The 14,576-nt window shown below is 35.4% G+C and overlaps 1 protein-coding gene across 26 annotated transcripts in view; it reads right to left on the bottom strand.

Annotated features, from left to right (window-relative positions):
• LOC129483183 (septin-7-like) overlaps positions 1–14,576 on the bottom strand; it is a 123,163-nt gene that overhangs the window by 91,841 nt on the left and 16,746 nt on the right. For 5 of the 26 annotated variants that reach the window (XR_008657968.2, XR_010121110.1, XR_010121106.1 and 2 more), the window contains 3 exons: positions 14,058–14,156; positions 12,894–12,995; positions 12,154–12,272 (listed from right to left, as the gene is read on the bottom strand). The exons of 8 other annotated variants lie outside the window; for them this stretch is intronic. Coding sequence is in view for 2 of the 18 variants with exons in the window: in XM_063640376.1 (XP_063496446.1) it covers positions 12,905–12,995 (91 nt within the window). In the remaining 16 variants the exon portion in view is untranslated. Of the gene's footprint in view, positions 1–12,153; positions 12,273–12,893; positions 12,996–14,057; positions 14,160–14,576 lie in introns of all 26 variants that reach the window. 13 more of the 26 variants (XR_010121122.1, XR_010121113.1, XR_010121116.1 and 10 more) reach the window with 7 other exon arrangements.

Genomic DNA, 14,576 nt, shown 5'->3' with positions numbered 1-14,576 from the left:
CAGTCAGCATACACATTATGAGCGTACTTTGTCTAGAAGATATTTGGAAAAATGAAATAATAACCGAAGTACTTATTGTATAGTTGAAGTTTTGTTATTATGATAACCCTATATTATATATGCTCATTTATATTCCCTTTGGTTTTGGTCTTTACCCTTGTTGTCCTGCCAAGGCCTCTCTTTTCTTGTATTTATCCCAGGCTGGTCCAGTGTTGGAACTGACATTCTCATTAACATTTCCGGTAAAATGTGAGTAATTGCCAAAGAAATTATAAAATTCAAGCATTCAATGTTATAGATTTTCACCCAATCTTTTAATTATATCTGAAGATGTAACGCAGTTGAGTTTACAATTTGAAGACCTAAACCTTCTTGGATTCCCTAAAATAATTACATTTTTTTCTCAACAAATATTTGCTGAGTACCTCTATGTACCAGACACTGTTTTACATACTGGAGATAAAGCAGTGGACAATAAAGAAGAAAACAAGACATACTGCCCCTGTGAAGCTTATAGCTAGTAAATGTGTATATCTATATCTTTACGTAAAAATATTGTAGTAAAAATCAAAATTTTTAATATAATACACAAGAATGAACACAAACACACACAAACACACACACACCTGTATAACAGAAAAAGGGCATTGGTGGTCCTTGAATTGGGAATTAAAAAAAAAGGTATGTATTAAAAAGGATTCCTGAGAGGTTGACAATTGAACAAAGACTTAAAGAATTTGTTTAATGTCTCAGAATGCTGTTGTATGGGAATGCTAGAAGGGAATTGAACAATAGTTTGTTTTAATACATAAATTGATAGAATCCTAAAAAAAAAGCACACAGCTAGTTGATATAATGACATATAATTCTTCAGAGAATGGAAGCCTTCCCAGTAGTGGGAGGGTTAGAAATTAGTTGTTTGATCTAAACTATCCATTCACTTGCTTTAAAGTAAATAGATACAGTTGTGGTTACTCATAGAGAATTCTAGATAAAATAACAAGTTTTAAAAATAGATACATATGAGAGAAAGGGAAAGATGACCAAATAGAAACCTCCACTGATTGCCACCTGCCACAGGAAAATCAAATTTGTCAACTATCTATGCAAAAGAAAGCACCTTCATAAGAACTAAAAATCAGGTGAGCAATCACAGCACATAGTTTTAAATTCATATTGCTGAAAGAGGCACTGAAGAGGGTAGGAGGGACAGTCTTGAATCACCAACACCTCCCCTTTCTCTTTCCCCAGCAGCAGGCATATGGTATGGAGAGAGAATCTATGTGCTTGGACCAGGGAAAGTGCAGCAGTTGTGATACTTTTCATTGAACTTAGTGCTGCCCTGTCACGGTGGAGAGCAAAACTAGCATGAACTCAGCCAACACCCACTCATGAACGGATCATTTAGATCAGCCCTAGGCAGAGAGAAATCCCACATCCCAGCATCAGAACTTGAGTTTTGACAAGCCTAGCCACTGTGGGATAAAGTGCTCTGGGGCACTAAATAAACTTGTAAGGCAGCCTAGGCCACAAGGACTGCAAATTCTAGGCAAGTCCTGGTGCTGTGCTGGGCTTGGAAATGGTGGACTTGGGCAGCATTCTACCTAGTGAGACATAAACTAGGTGGCTAAGGGACTGTTTGTGCTACCCTTGCCACAAACGCAGGCAGCACAGCTCACAGCAACGGTAACCCCTTCCTTCTGCTTGAGGAGAAGAAAAGGAAGAGTAAAGAGGACTTTGTCTTCCATCTCGATTACCAGCTCAGCCACACGAGGATAAGGCACTGGGCAGAGTCGTGAGGTTCTCATTCTAGGACCCAACTCTTGGACAACATTTCTAGATACACCCTAGGCCAGAAGGGAATCCTCTGCCTTGAAGGGAAAGACCCAGTCCTGGCAGAATTCATCACCTACTAACAAGCCGTTAGGCCCTAAATAATCAGTGCTGATACCAAGGTAGTACCCTGTGGATCTTGGATAAGACTCTGAGACATACTGCCTTCAGGTGAGACCCAGCACACTGCCAGATATAGTGGCTACGGTGAGACTCCTTTGGCTTGAGAAAAGCAGAGGGAAAAGTAAAGGAGACTTTGTCTTACACCTTAGGTACCACCTTGGCTACAGGGAGGTAGAGAATTAAGCAGGATCTCGGGGTCCTCAATTACAGGCCTTGCTTCTTAGATGATATTTCTGGACTTGCCCTGGGCTAGAAAGGAGCCTACTGCCCTGAAGGGAGAGTACCAGGCCTGGTAGCATTCACCACGAGCTGACAGAGGAGCCCTGGGACTTAAATGAACATCTCTGGTAGTCTCGCAGTAGTCTCCATGAGTCTACAGTGGTGGTGCCCACAGGGAGAGACTCCTGTCTGTGAAAAGGGAAGGGAAGAGTAAGAAGGACTTTGTCTCATGGTATGAGTTCCAGCTTAGCTGCAGTAGAAAAAGTACCAGGTAGGTTTCTAAGGAGTTTTGCTCTAATTCCTGGCTCCCAGATGGTATCTCTGAACCCACCCAATGACAGGGGGATCTCACTACCCTAAAGGGAAGGACATAAGGCAGGCTGGTTTCTCCACACGATGTTTGTAGAGCCCTAGGGCCTTGAGTAAGCCTATGCAATAGCCAGGTAGTGGTTACAGTGGGCCTTGGGTGAGACTCACTGCTTCAGGCCTGATCCAATGCTGTCCTAATGGTGGAGGCCATAGAAGTGCTTGTGTCCCCCTGCCCAAGTCCGGGAGGCACAGAGAGAGAGACTTCATTCATTTGGGAGAAAGTAAGGGAAAAGGACAAGAGTCTCTGCCTGGTAACCCAGAAAATTCTTCTGGATTTTTTCCAAGAACCCCAAGGTGATACCTTGAGTGTATAAGAACCAAAGCATTACTGGGGTTGGGGTGCCCCCTAATGCAGAAACAGCTTAGATCACAACACCCAACTCCCTCAAATACTTGGAAAGCCTTCCCAAGAGGAGGGTTACAAACAAGCCCAGACTATAAAGACTACAATAAATATCTAACTCTTCAATGCCCAGAAGAAAACCCATAGGAATCATGACCATCAAGAAAAGCGTGACCTCACCAAACTAACTAAATATGGCAGCAGAGATCAATCCCAGGGAGACAGATATGTGACCTAACAGACAGATACTTCAAAAGTGTTGTTTAAGGAAACTCAAAGACATTCAAGATAACACAGAGAAGAAATTCTGAATTTTATCAGATAAATTTAACAAAGCAATTGAAATAATTGAAAAGAAGCAGAAATTCTGGAGTTGAAAAATGCGATTGATATACTAAAGAATATATCAGAGTCTCTAACCAGCAGAATTGATCAAGAAGAAGGATTAGTGAACTTGACAATTTGAAAACACACAGTCAGAGGAAAAAAAAGAAAAAGAAATTTAAAAATGAAATATGCCTAGAAGATTTAGAAAATCACTTCAAAGGGACAAATCTAAGAGTTACTGGCTTTAAATAAGAGGCAGAAAGAGAGAGAGAGAATGAGAATATTCAAAGGGATAACAGAAAACTTTCCAAACCCAGAGAAAAATATCAATATATAAGTACAAGAAGGTTGTAGAACACTAAGCAAATTTAACCTAAAGAAGACTACTTCAAGGCGTTTAATAATCAAACTTCTAAAAATAAAGGATAGAGGAAGGATCCTAAAAGAAGCAAGATAAAAGAAACAAATAACATGCAATGGAGCTCTAATACATTTGGCAGCAGACTTTTCAGTGGAAACCTTACAGGCCAGGAGAGTTTGGAATGACATATTTAAAGTGCTGAAGGAAAAACACTTTTACCCTAGAACAGTATATCCAGCAGAAAATATCCCTCAAACATGAAGAAGAAATAGAGACTTTCCCAGACAAACAAAAGCTGAGGGATTTCATCAACACCAGACCTGTCCTACAAAAAAAAAAAAAAAAAAAAAAAAATGCTAAAGAGAGTACCTCAATAAGAAAGTAAAGGAGTTAATGAACAATGAGAAATTACCTGAAGGTATAAAACTCACAGTTAATAATAAGTACTTAGAAAAACACAGAATATTATAACAATGTAGTTGTGGATTGTAAACTCTTCCCTTAGGTAGAAAGACAAACAGGTTAATCAATCAAAAATAATAACTACAACAATTTTTCAAGACATAGACAAGTATGAGAAAACATAAAGAGAAACAACAATAAGTTAAAAAGCAATGGGATGAAGTTAAAGTGTAGAGTTTATTGTCTTTTTGCTTGTTTGTTTTTTATGTAAACAGTGTTAAGCTGCTATCAGTTTAAAATAATGGGTGATTATATAGTATTTGCAAGTCTCATGATCACTGCTAATCAAAAAGCAAACAACGGATACTTAAAAAATAAAAAGTAAGAAATTAAAACATACCACCAGAGAAAATCACCTTCACTAAAAGGAAGACAGGAAGGAAGGAAAGAAAGAAGACTACAAAACAACCAGAAAACAAATAGCAAAATGGCAACAGTATGTACTTCTTTATCAATAATAATATTAAATTATAATCAACAATGGGCTAAACTATCTAATCAAAAGACACAGATTGGCTGAATGGATATAAAAACAAAATCCCATGATCTTTTGCCTGCAAGAAACACACTTCATCTCTAAAGATACATATAAACTGAAAGTAAAGGAATGGAAAAAGATATTTTAAACAAATGGAACCCAAAAAGAACAAGCATAGCTATACTTACATTAGACAAAAGAGATTTCAAGATAAAAACTATAAGAAGAGACAAAGAAGAAATCCCAATACAATAATAGCTGGAAACTTCGACACCCCATTTTCAGCATTGGACAGATCCTCCATACAGAAAAGCAACAAAGACACACCAGACTGAATCTGCATTGTAGACCAAATGCACCTAATAAATACTTACAGAACATTTCATCCAGTGGCTGTAGAAGGCACATTCTACTCCTCTATGCAAGAATAGACCATATATTAGGTTAACAAAACAAGGTCTAAAACATTTTAAAAATTGAAATAATATCAAGCATCTTCTCTGACCACAGTGGAATAAAACTAGAATTCAATAATGAAGAATTTCAGAAATTATACAAACACATGGAAATTGATATGTTTCTGAATGACCAGTGGGTCAGTAAAGAAATTAAGAAGGAAATTTAAACATTTCCTGAAACAAATGATAATGGAAACACAACATAACAAAACCTATGGGATACAGTGAAAGCAGTACTAAGAGGGAAGTTTATAGCTATAAGTGTCTACATCAAAAAAGAAGAAAAACTTCAAATAAACAACCTAACAATGCATCTTAAACAGGAAAGCAAGAGCAAACCAAACCTAAAATTGGTAAAAGAAAAGAAATAGTAAATATTAGGTCAGAAATAAACAAAATTGAAATGAAGACAACCACACAAAATCAACAAAGTAAAAACATGCTTTTTTTTTTTTCTTAAAGATAAATAAAATCAACAAACCTTTAGCTGGACTAAGAAAAAAAGACAGAAGACCCAAATAAATGAAATCAGAGATGAAAAAGGAGACATCACGATGGATACTGCTGAAATTCACAGGTCACTAGTGGTTACTGTGAGCAATTATTTATGCCAATAAATTTGAAAATCTCTAGGAAATGGATAAATTCCTAGACATATACAAGCTACCAAGATTGAACCATGAAGAAATCCAAAACCTGAACAGACCAATTGCAAGTAGTGAGATCAAAGCTGTCATAAAAAGTCTTCTAGCAAAGAGAAGCCCAGAACCCATGACTTCACTGCTGAATTCTACCAAACATTTAAAGAAAAACTAATACCAATCCTACTCAAACCAAAATATAGAAGAGGAGGTAATATGTCCAAATTCATTCAATGAGGCCGGTATTACCCTGATACCAAAAACAGAAAAAGACACATCAAAAAAGAAAACTAAGGCCGATATTCCTCATCAATATTGATGTTCAAATCCTCAACGTAATACCAGCAATATGAAATCAACAACACATTAAGAAAATAATTCATCATGACCAAGTGGGATTTATTCCAGGGATGCAAGCATGGTTCAACATATGCAAGTCAATCAATGTGATACATCATATTAACAGAATGCAGGACAAAAACCATATGATCATTTAAATTGATGCTGAAAAGCTATTTAATAAAATTCAACATTCGTTCATTAAAAAAACTGTCAAAAAGTGGGTATAGAAGAAACATACCCAAACATAACAAAAGCCATACAGAACAGACCCACATTTAGTATCAAACTGAACGGGGAGAAACTAAAAGACTTTCTTTAAGATCTGGAGCATGACAAGGATGCCCTCTTTCACCACTAGTTTTTACCCAACAGTACTGGAATGAATTTTCTGTCCCATTCTTCTAGCTTATATGATATGCTCTTTTGTACCTTAAAATTATTTCCATATTAATCCATATTAATCCATGCATACAGTATTTGCTTGTTATTTTTTATTTTTGGCAATTGCAAAATATTCCATTTTATGAATATACCATAATTTCTTTGATTTCTTAATGGAAATTTAGGGTGTTTATTTTCCTATTATAAATAATGTTACACTGACTAATCATGTGCATATGTAATTTTGTCTGTGTAGTAGTATATGTCTAGGACAAATTTCTGGGAATAGAATTATGGTGCCAAAGGGTATACACATTTGAATTTTGATCATTGCTGCCAGCTAGCCTCTAAAGTAGGGATTGTATAATTTACTCTCTCACTATAAACTCATGAGGGCTTCTCTCTCTACAGCCTTGCCAACACAATGTATCTTGAATTTTAGCTTATCAGGTAAGTGCAAATTATTATATTATATTATATTATATATTATATTATTTATTATCATATTATATATTATATATTATTGTATTATATATATTATATATTATGTTATATATAATATATATTATGTTATATATGTTATATATATTATAATGTTATATATATTATATATAATATATAAATTATATAAATTATATATAATATATATTATATATAAATTATATATAATATATATTATATATAATATAATATATATTATATATGTTTATATTATATTATATTATTATATTTTATATATATAAGATAATTATAATATAATTTGCAGTAAGAGTTCTAAGCAGTTGTTGGTTAAGGGTTAGTAGAAGTATGACTTCAGTTTGGCCGTAAAAAATGGCTGGGACTTGAATAAACATAAAAGAGGAGACAGGGCATTTATGGAGCATAATAATATACAGAGCAGATGGTCAGTGAAAGGAAGGGTGGAAGGAAGAAAACCATCTAAACTAAAATATACCATAGTGACAAAGAAGACAAAATGATAAAAGGTTTATTCAGGGAGGTCAGCAGGATACTCAGGGAAGACCATATCTGCCAGTGTTCTGGTCTTTGGATATTTTTTAATCCTCAACTAGAACTTTTTAAAGTTCTAATTGAGACATAGCCATGAATTAAGGGGAGTTGAGTTTTACGCTGAACAACGCTAAATTTTGCCCCACTTCTGCTTATTCTATTGATGGTACCCTATAATTATGATGCTCATTCTGCCTGTGTCTTTGATACCTTCAATTTTGATTCTACGTTATCTGTTTTTTTTTTCATCTTGCTAATAAATATCATGAGAAGGGGACTATTTGTGGCCAGCTTGGTGGCTGGCTACTGCAAACATCAATGACTGTTACATTTTCCAAGACACAGTAGTTATTCATGTAGCCAGTATTGTTCTTATTCCATTCTTGGCCAATTTTCAGCTGTGTCTTTGAGCTTTTCCACTTACCTAAAATATCATCCTGTCTTTTCTGACCCTACCCAAAGCCTACTTAGCATTCAAGGACTAACAGTCAGTATACACACATTGATTAATACTCTTTTCTCCCATCTTATATGCCTTGTATAATTTTGTAGTATTTTATGCTTTCTCATCCTATAAACTGTTTTCCTTCCAACTACATAATACGTTTCTCATAATCAGAGATCATTTCTTATTTTTCACTTCCTATTCAACACATGCTAGTTAGTCAAATGATTTATTGATTCTTTTACCCAATATTTATTGAGCACTGACTGTGTTCATTAAAGGGCAAATATATTTGCATAATGAATACAATCCTTTACAACTCAGTCCTCAGTCTTCTTTTCAGCTCTCCTGATCTTCAACTTTTTATCTATCTTTAGGCTCTAGCCTTGATAAACTTCTCACCCAGTTTCTGACATATCACAGGTTGTTATTACCACACTTTTCCATTTGCTGTTCCCTGTTCCCATGCCACCTCCCCCCACATATTTATTAGGCCAGCATCAGTACCCCCTTAGTGCTTTGCTTATGCCTCTTACAGCAGATAGGCTAGATGCTCTTGCATTTCACTAGACTTGCATTTCTGAAGGTCCCAGAAACCTGTCTTATTCATACCTGCATACTCACAGCACAGCAATCAGAGAGTGCAAGGAAGGTGTTGTATCAATTCAGGAGTTATTACCAAAATAGAGGCGGAATTGAGGAGAAGAATCCTGTATTTTGAAATCTGGGGATAAAGAAACTTTCAAGAAAAATTTGTGGTGAATATGAATGAGAACTCAAAAAGTGTGAAGAAAAATGAGAATAGATGAAGATCTTTGAATTCGACAAATAAGATGCCATTAAAATACATGTGCAGTAATAAAGTATTGCTACTGAAGAACTGAATATAGCTCATTCATTTAAAATTTTTGGCAATAAAAGGAAAGAGAAATACAAGAATTAAGTAAAGATGTCAACATTAGCAAAGGGAAAAATATTCTTAAGGGTGATGAATTTGTTGATTTTAACATCTTCACAAACTTTCATTAGTAGTTACTTTGCATGTATACTTTTTCCACACTTTTGAAACAAGTAAGAAAAAATATTATTATATTAAGATAAATTATATAAGAAAAATAATACTTAAACACTGTCATTTGCTGCTATGCCACCTTTGTTTCTTAATATAACATAACACATCCTGGTCTGAGTTACTGTCATTCCACAGAGTTATGTTTACGAAGTGCTGCCTAATAAAATATTTCTTGTTTGTTTTAATTGTTCTCATTAAATTTAGCTCATTCTTCAACACATATCTTAAATTTCACCACCTCCATGAAGTCTTCATAAATACCTCCAGTTGGAATCCTTAGGCAATCCCTCACATTACCATACTATTTATTTCCATTTCTTAGAGCATAAATAATGGAGTCACTAATCTCATTGTTTTTAAATTAATAGACCTTATTTTTAAAGCAGTTTTAGGCTTACAAAAAAATTAAACAGAAAGTACAGAGGTTCCCACACATGTCTTCCTTCTTTACTCTCCTTTTCATCTATTATTACCATCTTGTATTGGTGTAGTACCTTTATTACAATTGACAAATGAATATTAATACATTATCATTAACTAAAGTTCATAGTTTACGTTAGCATTCACTCTTTGTGTTGTACAGTTTTACAGGTGTTACCCATGCATAATGCCATGTGTACACCATTACAGTGTTATACAGAATGCTTTCACTTCTCCCCCCAAACTCCCCTGTGCTCTCTCTTCACCCCTCCCTTTTTCCTAACCCCAGATCTTTTTTACTATCTGCATAGTTTTACCTTTTTCAGAATGCCATTGTCTTAGTCCAGTTTCTGCTGCTATATCAGAATATCATGGACTAGATAACTTAGAAATAAAAGAGATTTATTGGATCACAGTTCTAGAGTCTCAGGAGTTCAAGGGCATGATGCCAGCATCTGCTTGGCCATCTGCTGAGGGCCATCTTTTTGCATCATACTATGGTGGAAAGTGAAAAGGCAAGTGAGTGCACAAGACAAAGAGAAAATAGGGGCTGAACTCATCCTCTTATCAGGAGCCCCCTCCTGAGATAACCAACCCACTCTCACAATAACAGCATTAATCCATTTATAAGAACAGAGTCCTCATGACCTAATCAGCCCTTAAAAGTCCTACCTCTCAACATTGTTACAACGGGGATTAAGTTTCCAACACATAAACTTTGGGAGGTACATTGAAACCATAGCAGTCATATGGTTGGAATCACACAGTGTGTAGCCTTTTCAGTCAGGCTGCTTTCACTAAGAAATGTGAATATAAGTTTTCTCCATGTCTTTTTGTGACTAGGTAGCTCATTTCTTTTCATCACTGAATAATATTACCTTGCGTGGATGTATCACAATTTGTTTATCCATTCACCTATTGAAAGACATCTTGGTTGCTTTCAAGTTTTAGCAATTATGAATAAAACTGGCATAAAGGGCCGGGCGCGGTGGCTCATGTCTGTAATCTCAGCACTTTGGGAGGCTGAGGCGGACAGATCACGAGGTCAAGAGATCGAGAGCACCCTGGCCAACATGGTGAAAACCCGTCTCCACTAAAAATACAAAAATTATCCGGGCGCGGTGGCAGGGGCCTGTAGTCCCAGCTACTCGGGAGGCTGAGGCAGGGGAATCACTTGAACCCGGGAGGTGGAGGTTGCAGTGAGCCGAGATCAACCACTGCACTCCAGCCTGAGCAACAGAGCCAGACTCCGTCTCAATCAATCAATGCTATAAATATCTGTGTGCAGGTTTTTGTTTGGATACAAGTTTTCAACTCATTTGGCTAAATACTTAGGAGTGTGATTGCTGGATCCTAGGGTAAGACTATGTTTAGTTTCAGAAGAAACTGCCAAAGCCTCTTCCGAAGTGGCTGTACCATTTTCCATTCTCATCAGCAATGAATGAAAGGTCCTGTTCCTCAAAGTCCTCACTAGCGTTTAGTGCTATCAATATTCTCCATCTTAGCCATTCTAATAAATGTATAATGGTTTTCCATTGTTTTAATTTATAATTCTCTAATGACATGATATTGAGCATATTTTCATATACTTACTTGCCATCAAGTATACTTCTTTGGTAAGATAATTGTTCAGATCTTTTTCCCACTTTTTAATTGGGTGGTTTTTTTTATCGTTAAGTTTAAAGGGATTTTTAAATATGAATATAAGAACTTCATCAAATATGTGTTTTACAAATATTTTCTCCCATATGTGGCTTATCTTTTTATTCTCTTAAACTTATATCATGTTTAATTATTATAATTGAGCATAAGGTCCTGTAGGGTGGGATTTTGTCTTAGAAATGTTTTTGGTTAAATTTAATTAACTTGGCAAGTTGAAGTCACATCAGACTTCAACTTCTGCTGGTGTCACAATTTCATCAGCAAAGTGTAGAACAGTTAAGTGCCCAGTTTTCAATGTTTGCCAACGGCTCAGCTATTCAAGAGTATATTTTAATATATAAAAAGATTATTTTTCCAAGTGTGTGTAAGTAAATAAAGGTGAATCATTTTAAGTTTGTAAATGACCAATATTTAATCTGCATGTAAAACTTCCTCATTATTTAGTATACAAGATTAATATAATTCCTTCAGAAAAACCAAAAGAATTCTTAACTTTTAGCTTATCTTTTTTGTGGTTTTGATGGCTTCCAACAAAAGTAGTGAAAATATCTCAACATTAATGTGACCTTTTCCAACAACCAAACTACTAAGTTTTTTGTGGTACACAGGAAGTTATAGTTCTTGGGGTAAAATTCCAGAAAGTAAATGTGAAGAAAAACATGATAAAGTCCCAACAGAAAAGACTGAAAAATGTTTCCCAAAATGTCAGTCTTCTGGGATTTACTAACCAAATGAGAGTCCATCCAGTCTAGAAACTTGAAGTCACCTTTCTGAACAACTTGGATTAACCTTACCTTAAAAGTTATAAATTTAGTTGTTAGTTTATTAATCTCCTTTCCATTAACAAAATTAGTTTGTTAATTTCCTTTCCTCATGGTGTAGCGTGAGCCAACTGGCAAATTATGTTTTTCACTACCTTGAAAATGTACAAAAATAATTTGTATTGTATATTAGACTATACATTTTCTGTTTTACTTTTAAAACATTTTCATTTTTTCCACAACCACTGGTGGAATAGATAAGGCAGTCATTATTTCTCGTCACTTATCTCACCTATTAGATATCTCTGCCAGAAGGTTCCATGAATCTCAGATTCAACATGATCATTTTTCCCGTCCCCAGAATGTTATATTTTTATATTCCCTTAATTAATGACATTAATATATATCCTGTTTTCTATGCTAGAATCTTCAAAGTTTTACTCACCTTCAAACCATCTTCTGATCTCTCTTTTCGTATCTCCAAGGCCATTCTCTATATTGCCTTCTAATGTATAAATCTGATACCAATCTTTAGCCTCAAACTTTTGGCTATTGCCCAATTACCTACGTGAAGAAACGTAAACTCTTTTTAATGAAATATAAAGCCTTTCTTAAGCAGTCTTTGATAAATCTTTTCAACGTCTTCTTCTCCTCTAAACCAAAGTACAGTCTACATTCACCACATTAAACTCTCGCAATTCCCAAATACGAATTGTTTCTTTGATTAATATCTGCAATTTTTCTGTCTTTTTCTTTCTACCTCAAATGTTTCCTTTTCTGAAAAAGTTTTAAAGAATTTCTATGACATAATTTATATTTTCCTCTGTGTTCCCACATCATCTTATTCCATTGTATTGTAATTACATTTGTTGTTTTCCACTTACACTTTCAGTTCCTTGAGAATGAGAACCAAGCCATTGAATTTTGTGTTTCCATCAACTTTGCACAGTATCTAGCACAGGGTTTGCAGTGAACAAAGGCTGAACAAATGAAAGACTGAACAAACTAATGAATGATTTGCCAACACTTTGTTTATAATATATAAAAAAAATTCTGCCTAAATAGCGAGGCTCTAGGATGAGATATTTCTTATGAATACTCTATATTTATTAGTATATTTACAAAATGCATATTATTAAGTACAAAGTTCTTCGTTTTTTTAAAAGTAGCAAAAATGTATAATACCTAAACCCCACCTTCAGTGAGGAATATGGACTTTGGTAGGCAGATCCAGAAATAACAAACTCAAGTCGAAGGTAGTAGGTTCTGTGGCAGGGGTTTGCAATTCTGGGAGTTGAAAGGAGGACAAAATTACTTTCAGCTTCATAAGAAAACATGCCATTTGCTTTACTTATTACACTATCAGTACAATTTAGACAATAGAGAGGGTAAGAAAACACATTTTGTAAAGCACGCAGCAGAAGCAAAGGCTGGAGATAAGAATGGTTAGATGAATTGGGCATGACCAGATTGTGAAGGACATTAAATGTCAGGCTAAGAAGTCTGACATTTGTTCCATAAATCACAGGGAACTTTTAAGGTTTCTGGACAAAGATGTAACATGAATAAGTCTGTCCTTTAGGACAATTAATCTGGGATCAGCAGATAAGATGGACTGGAGAAGGAATAGACTAGTCATGGAGAGAACAAAATAGCAAAGTGTGAAGCACTCTTATTTGCAGCATTTTGATGTAATAGATACTTGTTGCTTTTGCCAGTAACTGCCATACTTTTTATCATCAGAACATTAGTGTTCTGTCCTCCAGAACAGAAATTCTGGAGTTTGTTTTAAGTTAGCCAGAAAGCAGACTATATTTTGATGGACTGGGTGCTGCCATGATGTGGCAGTACTCAGTTGCCGGGACCTTCCTATTGCAGCCTGAATATAGAGGCACTGTAAAGCATATGGAGCCCATAGCTAGATCTTAGTGATATTTTACAAGTCCTAAATCAACCTCTGCTTTTATATCTTTGGAGTCATGTTGGTTGAAGTCAGTTTGGGGTAGGTTTTCTGCAATCAAAAGAATTTTTGTACACCCATTTGTGTCACTAACAATCCATATCATTGCATGAGACTAGATTTTGTGGATGAGGCATTTGAGAAGTTTCTTTTCATCCTTCCATCTTAAAGAAAGAACTTAAAATGAAAATAGTTCAAGGTTTAGCAGTAGGCATTCAGTCTATTTCATGAATAACAGTGACTAATAGATAACAAATGATTAATGAAAGTAAAGAGTTGTGTTGAGTTAAATAACATGGTATGCAAAAAACATTTGTAGGCTGTGAAACATAATACAAAAGTTAACTGTTAATACCATTTTTGTATTGATCTAATATTTATTGCCTCACCCACTGCCCATTGGAATTTGAAAAGTCTTTCTGTACACTTCCTGTACACATTCGGTTTCTTCATTGCCATTACACTGACTTGCCTTGTTTGTCCTTCTACTGCTTAAAGTAAAAAAAGAATCAGGTAAAACCCATTTTTTTTTTCTTTAGAGAATAAAAATGAATTCATCTTTTCTTAAAGCCCTTAAGAAAACATCAACCTAACAATGGACGCCTTTATTACTGGGTGTTTTTACTCATGATTTATCCTCTTCAAACCTTGGTTTTCTATTTGATTGGCAGTTTTAAAGCATTCTCCACCTTTATCTAACATTGCCCTATATTTTAAAAGTGATTTCAGCCAGGCGTGGTGGCTCACGCCTGTAATCCCAGCACTTTGGGAGGCCGAGGCGGGCGGATCACCAGGTCAAGAGATCGAGACCATCCTGGCTAACATGGTGAAACCCCATCTCTACTAAAAATACAACAAATTAGCCGGGCGTGGTGGTGGGCGCCTGTATTCCCAGCTACTCGGGAGGC

The sequence above is a fragment of the Symphalangus syndactylus genome, chromosome 5, assembly GCF_028878055.3.
Source record: "Symphalangus syndactylus isolate Jambi chromosome 5, NHGRI_mSymSyn1-v2.1_pri, whole genome shotgun sequence".
NCBI classification, from domain to species: domain Eukaryota; kingdom Metazoa; phylum Chordata; class Mammalia; order Primates; family Hylobatidae; genus Symphalangus; species Symphalangus syndactylus.
This window is presented reverse-complemented; position numbering and strand designations above follow the sequence as displayed.